Genomic DNA, 26799 nt, shown 5'->3' with positions numbered 1-26799 from the left:
AATCATCTATTGTTTTTTTTATTATAAACTTTCACAAAAATCAACCATAAAGGATTAACAAGATAGGTTAAATATGTCATTTTTCATATTTTTAACATATTAATAATTAAAATCAGTATTAATTTAAAACAATTTTTTTTTATGTCAATACTTATTTTTTAATAATAAGTAATCCTATCAAAACTTAGAAGTGATAGAAAAGTCTAATTAGAGATATAAAAAGAGCGCGAAAAGTTGAAAAAGAAATGTATATTTTTGTTTATTATAATTTTTTTGCAGAATAATGGTAATTAGTATAAACCAATAATACTTAGTATTAAGGGTGTAATAAATTAGTAGTAATATGTATTTAGGGAGCAGAATAATAATAATTGGTAATAAAGGGAGAGAAAATAGGAATAATTAGTAATTAAGGTTGTGAGATGCAGTAATTTAAGGGTAATAATTAGTAATTCAGGATGTGAAATATAGTAATTAAGGAAGAGAAAAATAGTATCTAAGGGTAATTAATATTTAAGGGTGAATAATAAAGAGGAATTAGGGGTTATACTAAAAGCTAGGGGGAGTTTTTAATTAAGGGGGATACTAAAAGAGTAGTTAGGGGAAATATACAATTAAGGGGGTATAATAAAGAGATAGTTAGGGGGAGTTGATAATTAAGGGAGTATACTAAAAGAGTAGTTAGGGGGAAATATATAATTAAGGGGGTATTTTTATTAATTTGTAGATTCTATAATTTTTAATAAAAAATATATATATAGTGTTCTATGACTATATTTTTTTGTATCTGTGAACGCTCAATCTCAGCTCTCGCTGGACCGATTTTGATGAACATAACATCAAAAGATCACAAATCGCATCTAGTAAGACATAACCTTCAAAAATTAAAAACGTTTCTCTCGTACCCTGTAAATTTCCCCCATTTGCTGCGTACGATCCTCCAAAAAATTACAAATGTAAAAATCGCTAATTTTTGACATTTTTTAATTTTTTTTTACTTAAAACTGCATTAAATTTCTAAAAATAGCCGAATCTATATAAATTTTTTTATAGATGCATAAACCCTTTGACCCTTGCCTGCCTACAGGGGGGATTCAAAATGACAACTTTTTTACAAAAAATTAACTTTTTCAACTTAACTTTTGAAAATGTTCCGGAAAAACTGATACATTGATATATATCTTAAATTAAAGCTAATGTAATATACTTTATAATGGTAAAAAAAAATTTCGGACTTTATTTTATCTTCACGGTGATAACAGACATCAAAGTAAATAAAAAAAAAACGATTTTTGTAAAAAAATTCTTTTTTATATTTTTAACTTTATAATGCTATAACTTTTTGAATGATATATAGATCAATGTAATTATTTTTTTTATAGATGCATGATGTCTTTAGCTATCATTTGGTATGTATTTTTTTATAAATCTGACTTTTTACCTGTCTACAGGGGGGGATTCAAAATGACAACTTTTTCAACTTAAATTTTGAAAGTGTTCCGGAAAGTCTGACACTTTTATATATATCTTAAATTAAAGCTAATGTAATGTACTTTATTATGTAAAAAAAAATTTCGGACTTTATTTTGTCTTCACGGTGAAAATGGCTTTAGTATTATTGTGTGAAAATTCTCGATTTAATTTTTTATATTTTTAACTTTATAAGGAACTAGCAGATTATGTTTTTATTATTATTATGCTTTTGGAATAATCCACCAATTTTTTAAAATTAAATACTATCTAAAGATTTGCATCGAAGCGTTTTTTTTTTGATAGTGATTTTAATCACTGTCAGATATCATTATACTTGATCCAACCATGTCACGTCACTACTGTGTCGCGACACCCCTGTGCTGGGTTTTTTATAATACTGTAATAATTAGTATACTTTATACGAATATATTATTTAAAATTTGAACATTTTTGTAAGTATTTTATTGACTATATGACGTGTAGTGTAAATCGTATACGTAGTGCATTTAATACCAAAATCAACATCGAATTACTTGAAATATTATTTCATTACATTGAACGTAAAGTAAGTACAATTTAACCTATGCTTTCGAAACTCCATCAATCTATTGCGTAATAAACCATTAAATAATTAATAAGAGAATTAATAAATTAAATTAAATTATATAAATTAAAAATATTTAACATTCCAAATATTCCCCTACTATTCCAAACAATTTCCCAATCTATTTTAATCTATATTTCTTTTTCTTTTTATTCTTTTAATTATTTTTATTTTTTGGTTTATTACACCCCTTCCAAAATATAATGAAATTTTAAATAATTAGGTAACATATCTTATTTTACAACTTGGGATCTAGCATCTCGTTTCCACTAAATTAAATTAGATCCAAACGATGCTCCTGTTTTTATTAACGGCAATGAACTAATTTTCAAATTAAATTTTGAAATTATAATATTAATTTTTAATAATAAAATAATTTTTTTAGTGTTTAGCCAGTCTTTATAGGCGGTTCATACCAAATTTTTCTAAAGTAGCTCGCCCTTTATTATTTTTACTTTCTAAAAACGTAGAATTTAAATTAGTCGATGAGAAAATAAAATCTTTTAATAATTTGAAAGAAATTTTAATAAATGAACCATTATTACTATAACCAAATTTTTACAAAGAATTTATTTTAATCACGGACGCGCAAGTAATTATGCAATTAGAGCTGTGCTTAGCCAAGATGATTTACCTAATGATCTACTCATAGCATACGCTTTGCATATTTTAAATAAAAGCGAAATTTCTTATACGGTTACTGAAAAAAAACTACTTGCTATTGTTTGGGCAATCAAACATTTTAGGCCATAATTATATGGTATTAATATTTTAATTCAGACAGACCACAATTGTTAACTATGGCTTTATAACTTAATAGATTTTGACTCAAGATTTATGACGTGGAGATTAAAATTATTAGAATTAAACTATGATATTTTTTTTAAAAAAAGCGTGAATAATACTAGAACTGATGGCCTTTCAAGAACGTCACAAAACATAAAAGAATGAATTATTAATGTTGCCGCCTGAGCTGTTCTAAAAAATCCAAAATAAAAATGAGGAATAGAACTCCGCCGCACGGCTTAAAATAGGGACAACTAATAATCAACAAAAATTTCTTAATCAATTTAAAATTTGTTAAATGAAAAATATTTTTTGTTAATCCAAAATAAGATTGTTTAACTTAATAAATATAACGAAATAATTCAAATAACAAACAATTTTTTATTATTACTGAATTAAATAATTTATAAATATGATAATTCATACTACTTACATTTAGTTATGCTCCATATGAATAAAATTAATTTATAACAGTAATACAATACCCGCAGTTTTACTGTAATAATATACCAGCCAATGTAAAAGAAAAAAAAAATGAAAACAACTGTATGCCTTTAAAAAATAATATGGATAATGTATTTTGATATAAAAATTGAACAACGTTTCTTTCTTTCAATAATACAAAAAAATAACACTTAACTAACAAGCCAATTTAACCTAACTGTATAATTTTACAACAGGTACATACATTATATTTTGAATAAAAAACGGCCGAACAACACAGACCGCTGATAAGGCGTCCTAACAGCTGATAGCGCACAAGCACTACCAGCTGACCACACCCAACCAGTGCAGCTCTCACACTTGGCGCGAACAAATAATAATAACAACTTCGAATTTAATAATAATATTACTAATTCTTTTATAATTAATAGTTATAGTAGTTTTATAGAAACTCATAATAAACAGTCAATTTTATACAAAAATATTATATATTCTAATGATGCAGTTAAAACAGCTAAAATTAAAAATATTGTCTTATTCTGATTAAATCTGTTTATATAAATGAAAAATTTGAATTTAGAATATTATTAGTCCTACAACTATAGTAAATCGAAATGAAATTAGTATAGAAAATATAAATGAAGAATTCAACATTTTAGAGATTAAGACTTTATAAAAATGATAAATTATTTTTTACAGTTAAAATAAAACCAGGAGGCTTAAGTGGAAGACCTTTAAAAGATAAATCAACCAAATTGATCTCAGATTTCTATAAACTAACTAATGGTAAACTTTGAATCTAATGGTTTGAATCTAAACCTAATGAAAATTATAAACAATCAATAAAATATATTAATTTATTTTATAATTTTATTTAAGATTCTTTTTTATAAGATATTACAAATCTAATTTTTAGTTATTAATTTTAGCTTTAAGCTGAGGAAGACCTTGTTTGCAATAAGGTTTGCTTTTCCCTTCTACGTCATCTTTTGTAACATGTACACTAATAATATTATTTCCTGGTATTTCAAACATTGGTTCTAAAAGAATGGATTCCTAAAATATTGATTGATTTTTATATATTAAAAATAATAAACATAATGAGTTTTACAATGCATCTAATAAATTTATAAATCTTATTATACAAATGATACTTTTAAAATATAGTGCTGAAGTTACATTTAAGAGGTCTAGATACAAATTAATAACAGGTTCTCTAAAGATATTTCACTTGCTAAAAAATATTTTAATTTATTAGCATGTAGTCAAGTTTTTAGGGTATTATGTTTAATTAGCTATTCAAGTTTTTTGACCTATTAATAGACATATTGTTTAAAAATTAATCACACAAAATGACAGAGAAAGAAAATTGCACAGAAAAATATTGTAGTAAAATTATTAACTTTTCAGATTTTCTTAAAATGTAACCAAATTTGAAATAAAAAGTCATAGGTAGACTTATTATAATTTTCCAAGTATGGTAAAAATGTGAGGCTTCCAAAATCCTTGGAATATTGAAGTTGGACGAACAATCGACATTTAAAGAACGTATTACTGAATTGTTAACACAAAAACGCGTTTACCAATTTCATAGTGATAACAAATTTATATTGTATTTAATAATATTAACACATTATTTAAGATGTTTGGGATCCAAATTAGTATTCTTTGTTGTATATATTTATACTAAATACTATAAAAAAAAGAAATGATATTCCTATCGAATTAGTAGAAAGCTCCTTAAATGTAAAACCAAGTTCAATTATAAAATGACCTAAATCTGAAAGAATAATTTATTGCAATATATATAGATAGATAGATGTAGGTTACTACTAATTTTATAATATTTTAAAATATATTAGATGTTTATTTATGTAAAAAAAACTATGAACTATGTAATCTATGTATTAAACTTATATCAAATTTGCTATGTAACCTGTTGTGATTCAAATGTATTAGGTATTAAAATTATAGATATTATTTTTCTCCGGGGCACATGGTGTCATGAACCCATAACTATATGTAAATATTAGTTTTAAGGAATTTGTATTATTAGAAAGTAAAAGTAAATAATAGATTATTATTAATTGCATTAGAAAGTATAACACTAGAAGCATTGTTAATTGTATTGTTAATTGATTATTATTTCTAATAAAAAGGGACCTGACCACTCATTCGGTGGTCAGTGTACAATCGATGAATGTTACATTATAGTTATTATTTCATGGTGATCAAATTGGACTTGTAACGCCTAGTTACTACATTAATGTACTGCGGTGGTAAGATATTATAATTCGATTTGCTTATACTTAAGATATATCATGCTTATCACATTGATAAGTATGATAAGGGCAGTTTAAAATTTTTATTTTTTCTTATATAACACAACACGGTGTTAATTGTAAAAGATTTATGTAGTATCGTTACGCACTTTTATAGGTACATTGTAATAAATATTTTGTATATTGTTAATACCTTAAAGATTTAATTACTAATAAAATTATGATATTCTTATCAGTATCAGTTGTCTTCTAATCATTTGTAACTAACGGAAAGTTAATTTTCTAGATAATTACTTTTAAAAATAAAGAATTTTCATTTATAGATTTTTTATTTCCCGTGATCATTAATGAAATACCGATTAATATATTTTACTTAACATTATTCGATTCACTTAAATTACGTATCATCCACCAAAAATAATCTTAAAAACTTTAGCAGTCAACTGGAGTACCGAAATATTTATTTATTAAGTAATTAAGAAAGATGACTTTTGAATTATAATCTATCATTTGATATAAAAATAGTTATATTAGTTCATATATAAATGCTAATATTGAATCCAAATTTTATTTTTCTAAAATATTTGACTATTTATAAGGCAATTGTATATTTCAGTTGTTTTAAATATTTATTTAAAATTCTTATAATAATTATACTTCATTGGTATAATTGTTTTTTAGATGATGTTAAAATCTATATTTAAAGTTACATCTGGAGGGATGTTGTTGTTTGTTGGTTCTAACTTGCTGTCTTTAAATGAAACATTTTATAAAAAGTATATTATTCCAACAATTTTCTTGCTGGAACCAGAAAATGCACATAATTTTGTAATTTTTACTGGAAAGTATGGACTGATTCCAAAATCATTCTATCAAGATCCTACATCATTGGTAAGTTAGATACTTTAGATTCACTGGAGTAATTTGTAAAAAATAGACCTTATTATTCTATCAAAACACTTTTCTATATTCAATAGAATACAGAAAATTTTACACTATATATATATACAATACAGAAATGAGATTTCAATTAAAATCATAGTCAAATTTTGTAAGCACAACTTTTTAAACCAAGAAATTTTTTAATTATCATTTTATTTTATTATTTTTTTAACTCATTAATACTTAGTAATATATAAACAGTTTGACTTTAAGAAAATAGATAAGCATTTTACTTGAAAGCTAAATTAGTTTAATGATTTATCATTGAAGAAGTAATTAATAATATTAATTGCATTCTATTTGTATTAATACTCCTATATTATTTTTGTACTTTTAATTTTTTTTTAGAAAACAACTTTATGGAATATAAATTTTAAGAACCCCATTGGATTAGCTGCAGGATTAGATAAACAAGGCGAGGCAATTAAATCTATGCACAATGTTGGATTTGGATTTGTAGAAATCGGATCAGTTACTCCTTTTCCTCAACCTGGAAATGAGCTTCCTAGAGTATTTAGAATAATTAATAAAGATGCTGTTATCAATAGGTATTGACTTTTTAATTATATATTTAAAATTGAGATAGCCTACATAGTTCAATTGCGTACTCAATGCTTAGGTATTGAGATTTGATTCTGTTGCCCTGAGCTTGTAGGTTTTCTGTCCTTTCTAGAACAAGGAATAATTTTCAAGCAGGAAGTTAAATATAAATTTTTAATAATTATTATTTAAATATATATACTCATAATATTATTAATTTAAAAATTATATTAGGTATGGATTTAATAGTGATGGTCATGATGCTGTTTATGAAAGAATTGTAAAACAAAAAAAAGATGATTTTGTAATTGGTGTAAATTTGGGGAAAAATAAAAACTCTGAAGATGCCAAAACTGATTATGTTAAGGGTATTGAAAAATTTTCATCAGTTGCTGATTATTTTGTTATTAATATTTCTAGGTAAAATTTAGTAAACAATTTTTAATTAAGTTGTAATTAAAAATTATAGTCTAATTTAACTTTATTAAGATTAAAGGTAGATATTCATTAAACTAGAGAAATTAAAGAAAAATTTTGATAAAAAAAATAATAATCAATATAAATTTTAAAACGTTATTTTATATAATAAAATTACATTTTTAATTAATTAAAATTTTTTTAATAATAATTTTATATTTATTAAAAAAATTTTTTTCAGCCCCAATACTCCAGGACTACGAAATCTACAAAAAAAAGATGATTTGAAAAATCTCTTATCAAGTGTGATTGAAGCTAGAAATAAAAATTGTAAAAAACATAAATTAACGCCTTTGCTCCTGAAAATTTCCCCGGATTTATCAGATCAAGACAAAAAAGATATTGCTGGTGTTATTCTTGATGAAAAGGTAATTGTAAATAAAAAAAATAGAAGGATTATTTTCAATTTTTTTATAAAAAATGACACTAATATTTTATTTTAGTGCCGTGTAGATGGTTTGATAATTTCAAACACTACTGTTGAAAGAGATGGTGTTTGTGATTGTCCTAATGGATTAGAACCAGGAGGCTTAAGTGGAAGACCTTTAAAAGATAAATCAACCAAATTGATCTCAGATTTCTATAAACTAACTAATGGTAAACTTTTATTATTATTTGAAAATGTTGCTAAAAAAACAATTTAAAGTATCTTGATAATTTTGAATCTGTGGCACGATATCTTGTGATTTAGTTAATGTTTTTGTTATACAAAACAAAATATTAAAAAAAATTGTTTTTGTTTAACTACAATTAATTTTCAAAATAATTAAGAGTTTAATTATCTGTTTTTAGGTAAAATCCCTATAATAGGCGTTGGTGGAATATTTAATGGTCAAGATGCTTATGAAAAAGTTAGGGCTGGTGCTTCACTTTTGCAAATATATACATCATTTATTTATAATGGTCCACCAATTATAACAAAAATAAAAAAAGAGTTAGAAACCCTTTTAAGGTAAAGTTGAATATTTTTTATTACTTTGTTAAAATTTTATTACATTTACTAAGTTGAAATATTCTTGAATTAGCGGTTCTTTTTAATTTATGTTTTTTATAATTAATTTGTAATGTAGTAACTTATTTTAATATATTGTTAAATACCCTGAGAGGTGTATTTGATTATATGTAGTTCGTTACTGCCACGCGTATAGTGGAAGGTTTAATTATCTGTATACTAAGTGTATCTATTTAATTGAAAAGTTGACTATAATACATTTGCAGCTTACACGAATGCGTGTTAATCATTTTTAATTGACCAATAATTTTATATTAGCCTATCTTTTTTCATAAAATAAGTTAGGTTATATCAGGTTGCTGACCAGTGCACTTCCTTCTAAGAATAACTAAGCCATTGTCTATTACCTAGCACGTTGCTCTGATGTCATTAATTGTACCTTGTACTTGTTACATTTAAAGAATAAATACTAGAAATTATATTTAAATGGTTTAATATTTTTCATTCTACTAACTCTTTTACACATTTTTTTTAAGGGAGAACAACTATAAGTCAATATCTGAAGCTGTCGGCGTTGATTCAAAATAAATTTTTGGTATACAATATCAAAACGTTAATTTTAAATATTGTTTGAGTTATTAATTTTTTAATTATTATAGTTGTTATTTTTTGACAAAAATTAATAAAAATTGTTATTAGTTAATAATTATCTCAATTGATTTTTTTTTATATTAATAAGGCATAAAACCTGTACAAAGATAACAAATTACAGCTATAATTTTAATAGGATAAAATATAAAGTCAATTATGAAAAATATATTTATTATATAAATATACTAAGTATAAATTATATTTAGTAAGGTTGCTAAAAATTATTTAAAATTGATAGAATACAAAAAATCAAATGATTAAAGTCTAGTTGTAAAAATTGAATACAACCATATTGTATGTAAAACCTAATGAAAATTATAAACAATCAATAAAATATATTAATTTATTTTATAATTTTATTTAAGATTCTTTTTTATAAGATATTACAAATCTAATTTTTAGTTATTAATTTTAGCTTTAAGCTGAGGAAGACCTTGTTTGCAATAAGGTTTGCTTTTCCCTTCTACGTCATCTTTTGTAACATGTACACTAATAATATTATTTCCTGGTATTTCAAACATTGGTTCTAAAAGAATGGATTCCTAAAATATTGATTGATTTTTATATATTAAAAATAATAAACATAATGAGTTTTACAATGCATCTAATAAATTTATAAATCTTATTATACAAATGATACTTTTAAAATATAGTGCTGAAGTTACATTTAAGAGGTCTAGATACAAATTAATAACAGGTTCTCTAAAGATATTTCACTTGCTAAAAAATATTTTAATTTATTAGCATGTAGTCAAGTTTTTAGGGTATTATGTTTAATTAGCTATTCAAGTTTTTTGACCTATTAATAGACATATTGTTTAAAAATTAATCACACAAAATGACAGAGAAAGAAAATTGCACAGAAAAATATTGTAGTAAAATTATTAACTTTTCAGATTTTCTTAAAATGTAACCAAATTTGAAATAAAAAGTCATAGGTAGACTTATTATAATTTTCCAAGTATGGTAAAAATGTGAGGCTTCCAAAATCCTTGGAATATTGAAGTCTGATTGCAGTGTATGCCCATCAAACCCGGTATTAGATGCTGTTCAATTTTAAGCATAGGAAACAGTGGTGCCAATCACTTTTATTAAGTACGCTAGTAGTCATAGTATTTCTAAGAGGTGGGTGGATACTAATACACTATACACAGTGACTCATTTATTATACTTTAATTAGTAAAAATTAAAAATAGTATTGAGATTTTTTATTTAGGTATATATTTTTCTCAATTTTTTTTTTATCGCTTTTAACGCCTATTAAGAGCCGTTGCGGCCTTTCCCAAAGGAAGAGATTTCTAAATTATTGATACCCCAGGACGGGTGGTTACTCTGTCGCCAAATAGAGGGATGGCAACTCCAATTACCCAACTGATCTCTTGTACAGCAAATGAAGTCGATCATAACCGAGTTTCTAACCCAAGCGTCTAGTACTGTCACATTATCGACTTGGCCACACCATTCCTCAATTTTTCAATTTAGCAATCATTACTATAATATTATAAACCACTCAATTACTTTTAAAATAATTAATATTTTTGTATTTTCCAATTACACATAATTCTGGATTTATTTACTATAAAATATTTTTTAGTAGTAATATTTTTTTACAAAAATGTATTTATTTTAAACATATATATTTAACCAGCTTATAAATTAGAAATTATTGTAATTAAGAAAATGACTGGTTGATAAAAATTTTTGAACTAGTATTTCAGAAGTTATTAACATTTAATAACGATGGTTGGAGGTGAGACACGGGTGTTGTTTTTTTTTATCACAAATTATTATTAAAGAATTCTGAAATAATAAAAATCAAAACATCTAAAAGTTGTTATTGATCAACCATTTTCTTATATTTAATACTTTCTATTATTATAAGCTTATTAAATATATGTTTCCATTAAAAAGTTGATATTCCTGTAACGCTAAGGAATGAACCAAAAATGTACTTAATAGTGCTGAAATTAAGAATTCCATGTAACTAAAAAATACAAAAGAACAAATTCTCAAAATTATTATTTTATGTGTAATCAAGTGGTTAATGATTCACAAATCACTCTGTATAATCAGAACTTTTCAGTTTAAAATAAAATCTGTTAATATTCTAAAAGAAAAAATCAATTTACAATTGCCTCATTTTACCTGTACGGTTGGGTATAGGGATGAACAAGAAAAGTAACTCATAATTGATAAATTAAGAAAATCATGTTTCTAAAAAAAATCAGAAAAACAAATTCTTAATATGAATCTTATTTTATGATTAAATTAAATGGTTGGTGATAAATGAATCACTCTGCATAGTGCTTCTTCATAATATAACTTGTGCACAATTTTGTTGTATATTTTGATGGATGTCTAGAAAACAGTGAATGAGTGCCAAGGCATAGGTAATTGTAACATTTTTTTAGAAAATTCTTCTCCATTACAGATTTTATACATTCACCTTATAGATTATAATTGTCTTAAGCATTCTTTACACCCAAATTCCCTCATTTATAAAAAAGTGATGTTTAAATAATCATACAACATATGTTGTACATATATTACCACTATTGCTCGTAAACCTCGCGCTCCTATCTTTTTTTCAAGAGCTTGCATTGCAATTGCATTTAGAGCATCATCAGTAAAAGTTAGTTCAACTTTATCCAGTCCAAACAGCAGTTTATATTGATTGATAGCGCTATTTTTTGGTTCAGTTAAAATTTGTACCAGTAAATTTCTGTTTAAAGAATGAAATGGTACAAGTATTGGAAATCTTCCAACAAATTCCTAAAAATAAAAAATTGTTTTTATTATATTGAACATTATTTTATATTATAACGTAATAAGACATACACTAAAATTTATATCATAATTGTTGTTAATTCTAAGATGGGTGATTACTAGGGCACATTTTTGTAGTATTTAAAAATACTCCATCCTTAGTCCAAAAAGTTATGAAAATTTAACTTGCCCTTAGATAGTAGTAGAAATAAAATTGGCTGATGTCAAACAACCTTCTAGATGTTTTGTTACAATAAGGCTGAACTTTTAATTAAAAATACTACTTAATTATAAGATTAATAATTAAATATAGTTTGGCAATTTATTCGGTCGTTTGAGAAACATCATAAATCACATTTATTAAATTTTTAGCTGTTATAAATGAAATGTTTCCATAATTACTTTGTACCAAAATAATTTTGGTATAAAAATAGTACTTTACTTTCTCAATTAAATACTTATAACTGGAATAATTAAAGAGTATATGGAGTTCAAAAGCTTTATCTAAATCTATTTTTATCGTAAAAACTAATTGTTAATGGTATTAATTTTTTTATACTGTTATAATTAGATAAAAAAATTTTATTATAAAATAATTTTTTACAATTATTATTTTTCGACTTTAAGAAGAAAATTTAACTTATGATATTTTTTAAATAACAGGCAACAAATTACAAAACTGTTTTTACTATTTACAATTATTTCATAAATTTTATATATATATTTTATGCTCATCCCAAATCTGGTTTGAGATTTTTTTAATTAAATGATAATTACACAGAAAAATCATCATAAAAATATGAAAATTTTTTCAACTCTCCTAAAATGATTTCATGATTTTTAATAAGAGATATGCAAATTACACATATTATTTGTAATGAATTTACTGTGTAATTATCGTTTAACTATTAATTAATAATTATCTTAAAAACACAATGTAGTAGAAAAAAATCTGGAGCCACATTCGGAATCAGTTTCGAAAGTCCTTATTGAACTCATATAAAATTTTTATTTTTATTATTATTTTTAATTGTAAATAAGAAAATGGTTGTTGTCCTGTATAATCGACTCAATAATAATCAAGGTATAAAATACTAATAAAAATAATTCATCTAACTATAATGACTTGAAAAACATTATTTTAAATGAAATTCATTAAAATAACTTACAGGAATCATACCAAATTGAATAAGATCTCTAGGAGCCACATTTCTTAATAAATTATCTCTTTCAGAATTTTCTTTTTCCACATCATTATGATCTATTACAGGTGTATTTTTAAAATTGTTATCAGAAGATTTTTTTTTGTTTTCTATTGATTTATCAAGATCAGATCCAAAACCAAAACTCTGTTAAAAATAAAAAATTTTATTGTAAAAGGTATCTTAATTTATATTTGTAATACTTGAAATAATACTTGCATTTTTATTAATTCTGTGTCCTATAAGTTTATCAAGACCAGTAAATGCACCAGAAGCCACAAATAATATATTAGTTGTATTTACTTGCATAATTTCATTACGAAATCTTCTACTCTTTTCTTGTACATTAACAACTGTGCCTTCAAGCATCTACAAAAACGTGGAACATGAATTTTTTTCGACTTTCATGTGAACCTGAGAAGGTATTTTACTATGATATGCTTTTTATTTATTAAATTTTATATTTGTTTTTTCTTTATTTATACTCAATGATTCAATAAAACATTTTTTGTTTTTATCTGATGACATTCTTAATTAAAAAAAAATTCTTTCGACTCTCGTAAATAAGGGAAAACTTTCAAAATTATAGCTTTATACATTTAATGTTTTTTTACTTTTTATTTAAAAATAAAAAGGGTCACTACAAAACAACATAACACTAATATTAAAATTTTCAAGGAGAATAACAATTTGTTTTTTATTTAAATATTAATAAAAATTATAATATTCTGTCAAAAAGTCTTCTTCTTCTTCCTCGCCCAACTCCTTGGGATCGGCCACCCTTATTCTAAACTTCCATTTGACACGATCTCCCACATCCTTTACGCTCACATCAGCTGTCCTCATATCGCAATCAATAACATCTCTCCATCTCTTTTTTGGTCTTCTTCTACCTCTTCTTCCTTTCAACATTCATTTCTATAACTGTTCTTACGGCTCCCAATTCTTCTCTTCTCATAACAACCAAACTATCTAAGTCTATTTTCTTTCATCTTATCCACGATTAACGTTACACCTATACTCCCTCTTATATGCTCATTTCTTATCCTATATTCTCTAGTCACTCCACTTATCCATCTAACCATTCTCATCTCTGCTACACTCATTCTCTACTCTACTTTCTTATCAACCGGCCAACACTCTGAATCATACATCATAGCTGGCCTCACTACAGTTTTGTAGAATTTACCTTTCAGTCTCATAGGAATTCTTTTATCACATAAGACACCAGACGCTTTTCTCCATTTCAATTACCCGCACTTAATCCTGTGTCTTACATCCTCGTCAATACCACCGCTCTATTGCACAACTGATTCTAAATACTTAAAACTTTCCACCTCTCCAATTACGTCCTCGCTTATTGTCACTGGTCTCCTTATTTCACCTACCTCGTGTTCTCTTTTATCAAACTCGTACTCTATATAGTCTGTCCTACTTCTACTTATTCTTAAACCCTTTTTTTTTAAGAGCTGATCTCCACATCTCTAACCTTTGATTAATATCCTACCTATTTTCTCCTATTAACACTATATCATCAGCAAACAACATGCACCACGGCACTTCTCCTTGTATTTCTCAAGTAATTTCATCCATCACCATAGAAAATAAGGAAGGATTCAAAGTAGAACCCTGATGCACTTCTACTCTAATCCGAAAACGTTCCGTTACTCCTCCCACAATTTTTACCCTGGTACAATTGCCATCATAAATATCCTCTATTATATTAATGTATCTTTTTGGGACTCTTTTTCTCAATTGTAGTATTACATTTTAATACATGTAATAATTAATTCTTATACTTAATAAAATATATTACCAAATCAGTGTTCCCCCGTGGATAAGATGAATAATAAAATAATACCCTTACACAAGATTTAACCACCCTCTTACGCATTTCATAAAACGCCTACGTAAAAGATTCATCACATTAACCAATCAAATACAACAAAAAATATTTCAAGAATCTCACCAGAGATCGCTAAACCAGTTTTGCGCGCTATAAAAAGGCCATTTTCCCCCAAATTCGGGTGGTTATGTACGGGTTCTGAACATCCCTCTTGCTGACACTGGGACGCCTTGCCACTTTGCAAACCCAACCCAACCCAACCCAACCCAACCAANCTCTTGCTGACACTGGGACGCCTTGCCACTTTGTCTCTGCGTCTCTAAGGCTCTCTGGAACTCTGAAATTCTCAATCAAGATACACAAATTGAATGTGCGTTAATGTATGTTTCGCTCTTAGTTACAATTCTATATCAAATCTGCACGATTTTTATGCTCCTTTCATAATCACTGGAATTTACGAGAAATATTATAAATCTTATTTTCGGTTGAATACTTTTGTGATTCAAATATTCTAACACATATAAAATATTGGTATTTATTTATTTTAGCTTCGAAGCGAAGCTAAGAAGGTATTGGTTTTACTATGATGTGTTTTTTTTTTTTTGTATCACTTTTTCTCAGCTCTCACCGAACGGATTTCTTTCAACGATACGTCAAAAGATTACAAATCGTATCTAGTCGAAGACATTACCCTCAAAAATTGAATAACTTTCCCTCGTTTCCCGTAAATGGGGGAAACCTCCAAAAAAATTACAATTTTAAAAATCGCTAATTTTCGAAATTTTTTCAATTTTTTTTACTTAAAATTGCTATAACTTTTTAAAAAATGAATATATGAATATAATTTTTATTTTATAGATGCTTGATGTCTTTACCTATCATTTGGTATATTTTTTTTGTAAATCTGACACTTAACCTGCCCACAGGGGGGATTTAAAATGACAACTTTTTCAACATAACTTTTGAACATTTTCCGCAAGGTCTGATACTTTTATATATATCTTAAATTAAAGCTAATGTAATGTACTATATTATGGAAAAAAAAAATTCGGACTTTATTTTGTCTTCACGGTTTAAATAGTTACCTAATGCTATTTTTGTGTGAAAATTCTCGATTTTATTTATTACATTTTTAACTTAATAATGCTATGACATATTAAAAAGTGTATGGATCAACATTATTTTTTTATGAGAAATAATATTTTTTAATAATCTCTTTTTCATTCGACATACTTTATCTTAATCAGGATATTGATAAGGAACTAGCAGATCATGTAGCTTTTGGAATAATCTATCAATTTTTTAAATTTAAACACTATCTAAAGATTTGCATTGAAGCGTTTTTTTTATAGTGATTTTAATCACTGTTAGATATTATTATACTTGATCCAAATATGCCACGTCACCACTGTGCCGGGTTTTTTTTTTATTTGCATAAAAAAATATACACACTAAAAAAAATACATGACTAGATTGAATTGTATCTTTTATTTATTGAAGGGCTATAACCTGGCTGGACAGGGTATTAGTACAATAATATCATAATTCAAATTTTAGTTAATCACAAGACTTCTCCAAAGTGTCTCTCCACTTATCGACTAGCTAGCCTAATCTCTGCCACAGCGCGGGCCATCGGAGTGTAGGACACTAGTATAATCAATTGTGAAAAGGACCGAAATTGAGCTCGCATCTACCTTAGATCACTCTTTGGACTGAAAAGATGTAGGCCATTTGGAAATAGTTTATTGCACAGGACAGTTATATTCTTTAGAATTTCTTTATTGGTTTTATAAATTATTAGATAGTAAATGCATTAGTGTAAAACACCACACACAACGTAAAGACTATACCACATAAATATACAAAAGGGTTTTACATAAAATACCAGAGGTATAATAAATTTAGATTTCACCTTGAGTAGATTTAATAAAGAATTGTACTAGAAAAGTAGTACACCGACGCATATACGTACATATCAATAATAGTTACATCAACTATATGATTCATCTCAAGAAAATATTTGTCTTATCAGGATAATCAGAGGTAAGTGAAAACATTTATTTATTTAACAAGTCTATAATAAACCGTTCACTGAAGAATTTTTAGTAATAAACAATTAGAATAAGATAGGTCATCGAGAATTAACTAAAATATTTTTATAAAGAAATACGATATTTGTGACTCGCCAAAAATTCGTGTACGAGTTTCCGTGCAGAAGTTAAGTAATGACCCTTCTTTGTAATTCCATCTTATTCAAATATTAGACGTGTTCATGCAAGCATACATACCCCGAGATCCCTTTCATTTTATTATAGTCACTGCCCAGTATTTATAGCCACTTTTACTTTCCATTGCTGTCCATCCTTCTTTATACTACGCCCGCTACGACTCTTATTTCCTCATTGGCCACCTACGGTACATCTCTTTTCCTTCCTTACTCCAACCTGAATTACTTTTGTTTACTACAAGCGTCTCTCACTACTCCCCTTTTCTCCTACCTTCCTAAACACCACAATCTATATTTTTATTTCTTTTTGTTTATTACACATTAATGCCCACTTTAGACTCTGTCTCGGTACTCTGTCATATTTTTTATTCTCTTATCTATTACCTTTTCCTAAATTTTCATACTATTACTCAGAAGCTTTTTGCCTCTATAATTTCCATACTCCTGTTTGTCACCTTTACCTTTAAATATCGATACTACAATACTATTCTTCCATTCATTTGGAATTTTCTCTTTTAATAAGATTTTAATTAAAAGTTCCTTCTACCACCTTATGCCAACACTACATAATATTTTCAATACTTCTACTGGCACTTCATCTGGTCTCACTGTTTTATTCTTTTTCATTGATGCCGCAGCCTTCGATACCTCTTTCTCACTAATTAAATCTATCAGTCCCTCATTCCACAAAATATCCTCTAACGTCTCTTTTGGATACTCCTCATTCAGTAATTTTTCATAATACTCTTTCCACCTTTTTTCACGTCATCATCACTCTCGAGTACCTTATTATCAGCACTTTTTATGCACCTTATATTATGATAATCTTTAGTCCTTTTCTCTCTTACTATTGCAAATCTGTAGATTTCTTTCTCGCCTTTCTTTGTTCCTAGCCTATCATACAACTCATCATACCTCTTTAACTTCGCTTTACTTTCTGCACACTTGGATTCTTTGTACAAGCGTTTATACTCCATCAAATCTTCTCTGCTTTTGCTCTTCTGCCATACTTTGAATTGCTTTTTCTTACTTTCTATGATTTTTTGAACATCCTCATTCCACCACCAGCTTTTCTTGTTTTCTGGCATTCTACTCCTACTATCACCAACAATCTCCTTTGCAATATTCTTAACATAACTAGCAAATCTAATCCACAGTGTCCTCTCTTTTTCCGTCATGATAAACTCTTTTTAATTTTCCCCTTTCAATTTCCACAAACGAATTTTCGATTTTTCTACAGTGTTTTTTCTATTTTTTGTATATTCTTTTTCCGGTACACCAAAACTCCATTACCATCAGTCTATGCTGTGTAATTAGACTCTCGCCTCGTATAACTTTACGATTCTTTACTCGCTTTACGCTCTCTCTTTTCCACATAAAATAATCAATCTATGATCTATTGCTACCACTCTTATAAGTTATATAATTTTCTTCCCTCTTTCTAAAATAAGTATTAATCACAGCAAAATTATACGATACTGCGAAATCTAGGATTCATTCTCTATCTTCATTGTTCCCATTAAAACCATACCCTCCATGTACTCTTTCATATTCTCTACTCTCATTATCTACATTTCCATTCTTATCTCCCCACCTATCACCGCATCCTCATTGCCAGGTACCCCTTGCATCACCTCATCCATCTTTCTCCAAAACACTTCCTTGTCTATTTTATCACATCCTACTTGTGTTGCCTATGCACTTATTACATTCATCACTTTTTCCTCGAAAATCAATTTTTTTTTTCATTTTTATTTTGATTTTCGAAAAACTATAATTCTGTCACTTTTCCTAGCTACTTCTACTACTTTACTTTTCATTTCCTCATCCATTACTATCCCTACACCATTCTTTGCACTATATTTTGCTGAGTATATTATTTTATAACCCTCACTTATTTCTTTTGATTTCTCTCCTTTCACCTTAGTTTCCTGCACACAACAAATGTTAACTTTTCTCGTTTTCAATACTTTTACTAATTCTCTACTTCTACCAGCTAATGTTCTAACATTCCAAGTACCTATTCTTACTTTGTATCTATCTATTTTTTCCTCCCTCATACACAAGTCCAGCCTAGAGTTAAGTGGTGATGTCCCCACACTGTTGACACTGCAAGCGTTGAATAGACCTGTACACATGGCTGGTGAAACAGCTACTGCACAAGTTATCCAGCTGATATCAAAAACTTTATTCCTTAGGCCTTCTCCGTTTTTAACTACTTTTAGTTCTCCCCGCGTACATCCGATGGGACAATCCTCCTAAGTTTTGTTCAGAATTCCTCATACTATTTTGACAATAATTTTGATCTGACGCAATCTCATTAGTCGCCTCTTACGACTGGCAGAGGGGCCGTGGAATTATTCTTAGCCCCTATCCACAAGGAAAATTCTGCCAAAAAGTAAATTTTCAAAAATAATTATAAAAAAATTTATAATTATTTTGATTCAACCTAGAATTATAATTAAGAGCAATCAGTTTTCCTTATGCATTATAGTGATTTCATAAACATATCTCTCGTATCGTGTTTTCTTGTAGAGCGCTACAACAAAACTCAACTAATAGGTTAAGTAGTAAGACTCCTATCGTATCTATTAATTGCTCAGTTGATTTTTCCCGTGTCTTACATTGTAACCTGATTTATTAGAAAACAAAAATATTCATATTTTTTTGTAAAATTATTAACTTCATGTCATCATAATTTATGAGGATGGTTTGTGCAAATAAATACAGTATAAATGATATTGTGTGTTGTATATTGATACTGGATAATTGTTTTAATCTATTTTTAAACATGTTTGTTATTATTAAAGAAAATAATTTTTAAAATATAAATTAATTACTTTTAACATTCCTTGTTGAACACCTTCTCCTCCTACATCTCTCAACTGATTGTGTCCTTGCCTTGCTCCAATTTTATCGATTTCATCCAAGAAAACAATACCTAAAAACTTAAATCTAATTAATTTATAAATGTAATAACTGATTTATTTTTTACCTGTTTGTGCTTTTTCAACATCATAGTTTGCTGCTTGAAGTAATTTTGCAATTACACTTTCTATGTCTTCTCCAACATAACCAGCTTGGGTAAGATTGGTGCAATCACAAATTGCAAATGGTACATCCAAATGTTTTGCAATAGTTTGTGCTAAAAGTGTTTTACCTAAAATTATTTATAAAAAATTTAATATCTTTCAAAAAAATAAAATTTAAGTATAGTGGGTAATCACTAAAATAGTAACAAATATAGAATAATTAATATAATAAAATAATCAATTATGAGTCATAAATATCAAATTAGGTCTTCTGTCTTATAGAAATTGGAGGGTGATTCGGTCACATTTTTTGCACATATCTTGTTTGGGCTGATAATGTCTAACAGTTGGGTCAAAATTTGAGCATATTTAGATTATTATTGATAATAATTATTTTTGATATCCAGAAACCCGACGACAACGTAAACAAAGATATTTTACGTCGTGTTACCATCTACTTGATGGATACTCAATATCTCTCGTATCTACATCTCATATATTATTAATAAACCTCGTTATTCGTTGTTATTTGATTACACTATACTTTAATTAGTACGACTGTCAGTTGTTTCTTTAAGGAGATATAAATTAATTAGAAACTTTTAATACTCAAGATTGATAAACTGATGTATTAAGAGTTTCAGCGCACGGGGGTAGTTTATATTTGATGTCCCTGTAAACATTTTTTTCAGATTACTTTAAAAACAATATTTGGTTACCCCACTGATAATAACCCATACATCTCACTTATCAAAAAACTTAAAATATGTTTAAATGCATACAAACAGAAATTATAAATAACATTACATTAATTTTTACCAGAGTTTTATTGGGTTTATCAGCTCAGACGCCCCCAAAATTTCTAGAGTGCCCTTTTTGTTGTGTCCTAAGGCAGCTGTCATAGATGTATGTAGACACGCTACTGAGTAAATGTAGTCTAAATAGCTATCCAATTGTGGGTTCCTTGGATTATTGTTGACGGGCATATGGTGCTCGTACTTAAATAGTACAAAATGATTCAAAATTATACTTCATAATAATGTACTAGTTATTATTTAGTATAACTGGTAAGCGTTAATAATCATTAAATACAATCTTTAAATGTCGTGTTCTTAGTAAAAACTACATAAACTAACATAAAATTTAAACAAAACTGATATGCACAAACCAAAATCATATCTTACTCAAAACTATGCGAGTGGATTTTAAAAATAAAAGCTCATAACTCGGTCAAAAACAATAGATTTCAACGCAATTTTCAAGGTACACTTAGAATGTCTCTGAGCAGTCCAGGTAAAAATTTCAGATTTTAAATCGAAAAACGATGGTGGCAATGAGTGTTTATGATAAAAATTTTTAAACGCTCAGAGTTTGCTAAAAAAAATTTTCTTATCTTCGCGAATAATTTTTCCAGAATAACGTCGTCTAGCTTTTTCATAAAAAAAAAAAAAAAATCGAACATCGTTAAGTAATTTTTCCAGCATTGGCTGATTTTTCGATATTGTATAATAAGATAATTAGGTAAAACGAAATTTATTTTTTTGTTATTTAAAATATTTGACACATTTCAATAACCAACACAAATAATTAATGAATAAAAAAAATGTATAATTAATAATTATTCTTACCACATCCTGTTGGTCCAAGCAGTATTATATTACTTTTTTCTAAAGAGGTATTTTTGAGAAGTATAGTAAATTTGTCATCCTCATTATTGTTATTTGAAGTATCCCATCGTGGCATTTCTAGAGTATGATTTACACTTATGTGTTCTAAAATTCAGTAAAAATAGTTTTTTAAATTATCATGAGATTTTGATACCAGTCTAAACAGTTAATAAAATTTACAGAATAAAGAGGATATTAATTTTCAACATACTATTATAAATACCTCTCAAAATTTGGTTATGATGATCTATTAATGAAAAAATAACAAACTCCTAAAAGTTTAATTTTAAGTTAGCGTAAGATGTATACACATTTTACAATATTCGTAAATTAAAATCTTAGTTTTACATCAGTTTACGAATGCCCTTAAAAATTAATGACAGTATTAAGACATTATAAATGACATAATAAATAATAGTAAATAATTTATATTTGTGCAATTTATATTAAATGATTTTAAAATATGTTAATAGTTATGTAAGAAAAGACAGAAAAACACATATCCCTTTTAAGTATTAAAGCATAGTACACTTATCATGCCATCGGGTTACAAAATAAATAAACCATTTCATAAAAAATGAATACCTCTAGAATTTTGTAATTTATTTCGCAACTGCTGATCAATTGGGTCTTTTTTTATTGGTGTAGTCATATTATAAATAATTCGTTTACAATGATTATAAACTGCTACTGATAAAACTTTTTTGGCATAGTTTTGTCCTACGACATGCTTATTCAAATTCTCGTATATCTAAACATTTTTTTTAGAAATACACACAATTAATTTTGTTTAATATTAAATTGTATAGCAAGTAAGAAACTAATTCAAATAGTTTGTTGCAAAAATATGAGGTATTTGCCGAGATAATTAAGTCACTGGTATACTAGGAAAGCTCCCTGTGGGACTGTCATCTTATCACAAACTCCGATGAATTGAGACTTTTCAGTTTAATACATATTCAAAGGTTTTCAGAAAAAATAAATAAAAATTTTGGTACTTACCATTTTATTTTAAATTTTCATTTATTGATTTTATTCAAGGGTCGATTAAAAAGTATAAATACAATTTTTTTAGCCCAATAAATAATTTTTTTTTTGGTACTTTAGATGCATAATTACTTTTCCAAGTTGTTAAGTTTAATTTCAAACACTTAATTCATAGAAAAATGAGCTATGTAATTATTGCAATGTAGTTCTCTAACTACACCTCATTATTTGAAAAATAAAACCCAAAACAGTGGGGTCGCGGTACAGTAGGGATGTGACATAGTTGGGTCAAGTATCTGAATGGATTAAAATCACTCTCATAAAAAACGCATCGATGCAAATCTGTAGATAGTTTTTAATTTTAAAAAATTGGTAGATTATTCTAAAAGCTACATGATCTCCTATTTCCTTATTTATATACTGATTTCAAGTTTTATGATTTATAAGTGTAATATATGAATAAATATATAAATGTATATATATAAAGGGAAATGGTGTTACTTAAAAAAAAAGTATGTCAAATGAAAGATTTATATAAATACTACTCCTCATGAAAAAATTGTATTTGACACGGTCCCGCGGTGTTCTCGATACACGGAGCCCCGCGACCCGTGACACCTTTTTAGCCATCGCCTACTACGTGCATATGGTAGTTTGACTGACAAACACCGCGTGCGAAACGCCACGGTACAAAGTCCAGCAAGTGCCGCACGTCCATCTACGACCTGCCGCACGTCCATCTATGACCCGCCGCAAATATACGAAAAGTCATCTCCGTGACACCGTTCGACACACATCGGCCTTTTCATCATCGACACAATCAGTGCCTATCTCGTGTTTGTTTCCTTTTAACTTGTGTTTTTCTTTAGTTATTGTGTATATTATTTGTAATAACTATAAGTGTATTTATATATAACATATATTTTTACCTTGTTCGAATAAACGGCACCGCACTAACTCTGTAGCTGTAATCGTGTCGACTACATTATTTATCTATCATTATTACGACGTTTAAGTCCTGTCATATTGATCCATACATTTTTTAAAAAGTTATAGCATTATAAAGTTAAAAATGTAAAAAATAAAAGCGAGAATTTTCACACAAAATTAGCATTCGGTAACTATTTAAACCGTGAAGACAAAATAAAAACGGTAATTTTCTTTTTCCATAATAAAGTATATTACATTAGCTTTAATTTAAAATATATATAAAAGTGTCATAGATATATATAAAAGTTCCGGAACATTTTCAAAAGTTAAGTTGAAAAAGTAAATTTTTTGTGAAAAAGTTGTCATTTTAAATCCCCCCCTGTGGGTAAAGGGTCAGATTTATAAAAAAAATATACCAAATGATAGGTAAATACCTAAGTATCTATAAAAAAAAATTATATTGATTCGGTCATTTTTAAAAAATTATGGCAATTTTAAGTAAAATAATTTTAAAAATGTCGAAAATTAGCGATTTTTAAATTGAAAAAGAGAAAAAGTGATACAAAAAAAAAAAAATAATAATAATAAAAATATAGACACATCATTGTAAAACTAATACCAACTCAGATTCGTATCGAAGCTAAAAGGTGACATTATACAAAAAGTTATCTTCAATGCTACAATATTTCAACCTAAAAAATTCTTTTTACTGTACAAAATGGTTGATATTAGTCGATAACATGGAAAAATAATTATAAACCTAAAGTTCATAATTATATCTAAAAAATTTTGTTAATATAGATGTTTTTTCATTCATACAGGGTACGTTCCATAAGTAATGCGTCGCATTTTTTTCTGAAGCGACTATTCGTCCGATCGACAAGAGCAGTTCGCTCTGTGACCTTGGAGCTGTAGAACGTGANGTTCGCTCTGTGACCTTGGAGCTGTAGGACGTGCGTTTTAGTGACGCTCTGCGCGAGCACCTCGTCGTGGTTACGATGGAGAAAAGTTTAGAACAAAGATACGCGATAAAGTTTTGTGTGAAACTGAAGAAGACGCCGCTCGAGACTTACGGAATGCTTGCGGAGGCTTACGGGGATGCTTGCCTGTCAAGATCGCAGTCGAACCGGTGGCACAAGAAGTTTACAGAAGGTCGGGAAGAGGTCGCCGACGAACACCGCGAAGGACGCCCGTCATCGTCGCGCTGTGACGAAAATGCCGCTCGTGTGCAAAAATTACTGAACACTGATCGCCGAATGAGTTTGCAAATGTTGGCAGACGCATTAGACATTCCTAAAACCTCCGTTTACCGCATTGTTACGGAAGATTTTCAAATGCGCAAGGTTTGCGCGAAACTCGTACCGAAGATTTTGACTGACGATCAGAAGCAAAATCTTGTGCTGTTGTGTCAAGAACTCAACGATCTCACTGACGCTGATCCCAGTTTTCTCGATAACGTCAACACGGAAGACGAAACTTGGGTTTTCGAATATGATTCTGAGACCAAGCGCCAAAGTTCGGAGTGGCACACAGACGAGTCGCCGCGTCCGAAGAAGGCCAGGATGAGCAAGTCGCGGGTAAAATCGATGTTGATTGTGTTCTTCGACAAAAGGGGGGTAGTGCATAAGGAGTTTGTGCCAGCTGGACAGACTGTAACCGGTCAGTTTTACAAAGAAGTGCTTATTCGACTGAACAACAGAGTGAAAGGAGATCAGCAAGAACTGGCGGTTGCATCACGACAACGCGCCTTCACACACCTCGTTCGTTGTCACCAGCTACCTGGCCAGGATAGGTGTCGCAACGGTGCCCCAGCCTCCTTACAGTCCCGACCTGGCTCCCTGTGACTTTGTTTTATTCCCCCGAATGAAAAGAGACTTGAAAGGAACCCGTTTTTCAACGATAGAGAACGTCCAATCTACCACGACGAGGGTTCTTGACAGCATCCCGGTTGAGGAGTGGCAGGGCGCGTACGCTGCATGAAAATCTCGCTGGATTAAGTGTATTAATGCTGAAGGACAGTAATTTGAAGAATATTAAGTAATTATACCATTTCGTTCAATAAATTTCTTTAAAAAAAAATGCGACGCATTACTTATGGAACGTACCCTGTAAAAAATAATATTTATTTATTATTAATTAAAATAAAGTCACTCAAAAAAATTGTTGAAAAAAATTTTAAATCTTCAATTCTTTTTTTACCTTACCTCTTTTGGTAATGGTGGGGGTTTAGTCTTTTTGTCTTCTCCAATTACTACTGAATCTCTAAGTTGATTTTCTTCAGCAGAAATAACTTTAAAAACGTGAAAGCATTTTTGACATCTCAAAAAACGGTTAGCAGCTTTTAAAATAATAGAAAATTAAATAATATTAATTTTTCGATGAAAACTGTCTATCAACAATTACTTAAAAAATATTCTAAATTAGAACCAGAGCTTTGACAGATAGGACATAGTATTTCAGTCTGATAACTTCCTCCACTTGTTCCAGAATTATTCATACTCCACCTACTGGCAGTTACATGATAATTTTTGTTGATAGTTTTCAAAAAAATTTGTTTCTGTGTTACATATCCTTTAATATCCAAATTACAATTAAAATTATTATTTGATCCTATAATATAAAAACTTACTGAAATGACTAGTATTGTAAAATGAATTAATAAGAAACCAACTTCGCCGAGAATTATGTAAGTGTTTAAATTTTAGTTTGGATGTTATTTTAGCAAAGTGTAACATATTTAATTATTTAAATAAACTATTTAAAATGATAATGATTATTTTTTAATTAACTAATAGTTTAAAAGTATTTAAAAAAACTACATACTTGGAAAATTAGCTAAATTTTTATTTAAAAACGAAAACATATGTGTTATTTTAAGCAAATAATAAATATTATATCAATATTAGCCAAATATCCAACTTAAAAATTAAACATTTAAAAAATTTAGTTATCAATCAGTTAAGAAAAAAATTTAATTAAAAAATAAAAACT

At 27.8% G+C, this 26799-nt stretch overlaps 2 protein-coding genes across 5 annotated transcripts; one reads left to right on the top strand and one right to left on the bottom strand.

The window, feature by feature from the left end:
- The first annotated feature begins 1854 nt into the window (after nucleotides 1-1854).
- Nucleotides 1855-9206, top strand: LOC126898515 (dihydroorotate dehydrogenase (quinone)-like). 3 transcript variants are annotated; one of them, XM_050672611.1, is made up of 8 exons: nucleotides 1855-2038; nucleotides 6271-6480; nucleotides 6880-7079; nucleotides 7306-7491; nucleotides 7730-7916; nucleotides 7992-8145; nucleotides 8341-8500; nucleotides 9037-9206. In XM_050672611.1, exons 1-8 carry the CDS (start codon nucleotides 1946-1948, stop codon nucleotides 9086-9088), a joined length of 1242 nt encoding a protein of 413 aa, XP_050528568.1. In that variant the 5' UTR covers nucleotides 1855-1945; the 3' UTR covers nucleotides 9089-9206. The 3 variants fall into 3 exon arrangements, with proteins under 3 accessions (XP_050528568.1, XP_050528571.1, XP_050528570.1); XM_050672614.1 differs by lacking the exon at nucleotides 1855-2038 and adding an exon at nucleotides 5569-5586; XM_050672613.1 differs by lacking the exon at nucleotides 1855-2038 and adding an exon at nucleotides 5856-6060.
- On the bottom strand, nucleotides 4138-26389 carry LOC126898512 (ATP-dependent Clp protease ATP-binding subunit clpX-like, mitochondrial). Of its 2 annotated transcripts, none has more exons than XM_050672606.1 (10): nucleotides 26212-26389; nucleotides 26013-26146; nucleotides 22477-22642; nucleotides 21853-21996; nucleotides 20188-20352; nucleotides 20033-20133; nucleotides 13339-13488; nucleotides 13087-13266; nucleotides 11702-11923; nucleotides 4138-4363 (listed from the first exon to the last, which is right to left on the bottom strand). In XM_050672606.1, the coding sequence occupies exons 1-10, from the start codon at nucleotides 26303-26305 to the stop codon at nucleotides 4220-4222; spliced, it is 1500 nt and encodes a 499-aa protein (XP_050528563.1). In that variant the 5' UTR covers nucleotides 26306-26389; the 3' UTR covers nucleotides 4138-4219. The 2 variants fall into 2 exon arrangements, with proteins under 2 accessions (XP_050528563.1, XP_050528562.1); XM_050672605.1 differs by lacking the exon at nucleotides 4138-4363 and adding an exon at nucleotides 9290-9693.
- Between the last annotated feature and the right edge of the window lie 410 nt (nucleotides 26390-26799).

The sequence above is a fragment of the Daktulosphaira vitifoliae genome, unplaced genomic scaffold, assembly GCF_025091365.1.
Source record: "Daktulosphaira vitifoliae isolate Bord-2020 unplaced genomic scaffold, ASM2509136v1 Scaffold_2, whole genome shotgun sequence".
NCBI lineage: Eukaryota > Metazoa > Arthropoda > Insecta > Hemiptera > Phylloxeridae > Daktulosphaira > Daktulosphaira vitifoliae.
This window is presented reverse-complemented; position numbering and strand designations above follow the sequence as displayed.

Coding starts and splice junctions, on each gene's coding strand:
- LOC126898515 (XM_050672611.1), top strand. CDS start 1,946: ATGACGTGTAGTGTAAATCGTATACGTAGTGCATTTAATACCAAAATC. Junction 7,080..7,305: donor AAAGATGCTGTTATCAATAG/GTATTGACTTTT, acceptor AAATTATATTAG/GTATGGATTTAATAGTGATG. Junction 8,501..9,036: donor GAGTTAGAAACCCTTTTAAG/GTAAAGTTGAAT, acceptor ATTTTTTTTAAG/GGAGAACAACTATAAGTCAA.
- LOC126898512 (XM_050672606.1), bottom strand. CDS start 26,305: ATGAATAATTCTGGAACAAGTGGAGGAAGTTATCAGACTGAAATACTA. Junction 13,267..13,338: donor GACACAGAATTAATAAAAAT/GCAAGTATTATT, acceptor TATTTTTAACAG/AGTTTTGGTTTTGGATCTGA. Junction 4,364..11,701: donor GAGGTTTACGAGCAATAGTG/GTAATATATGTA, acceptor TCAATATTTTAG/GAATCCATTCTTTTAGAACC.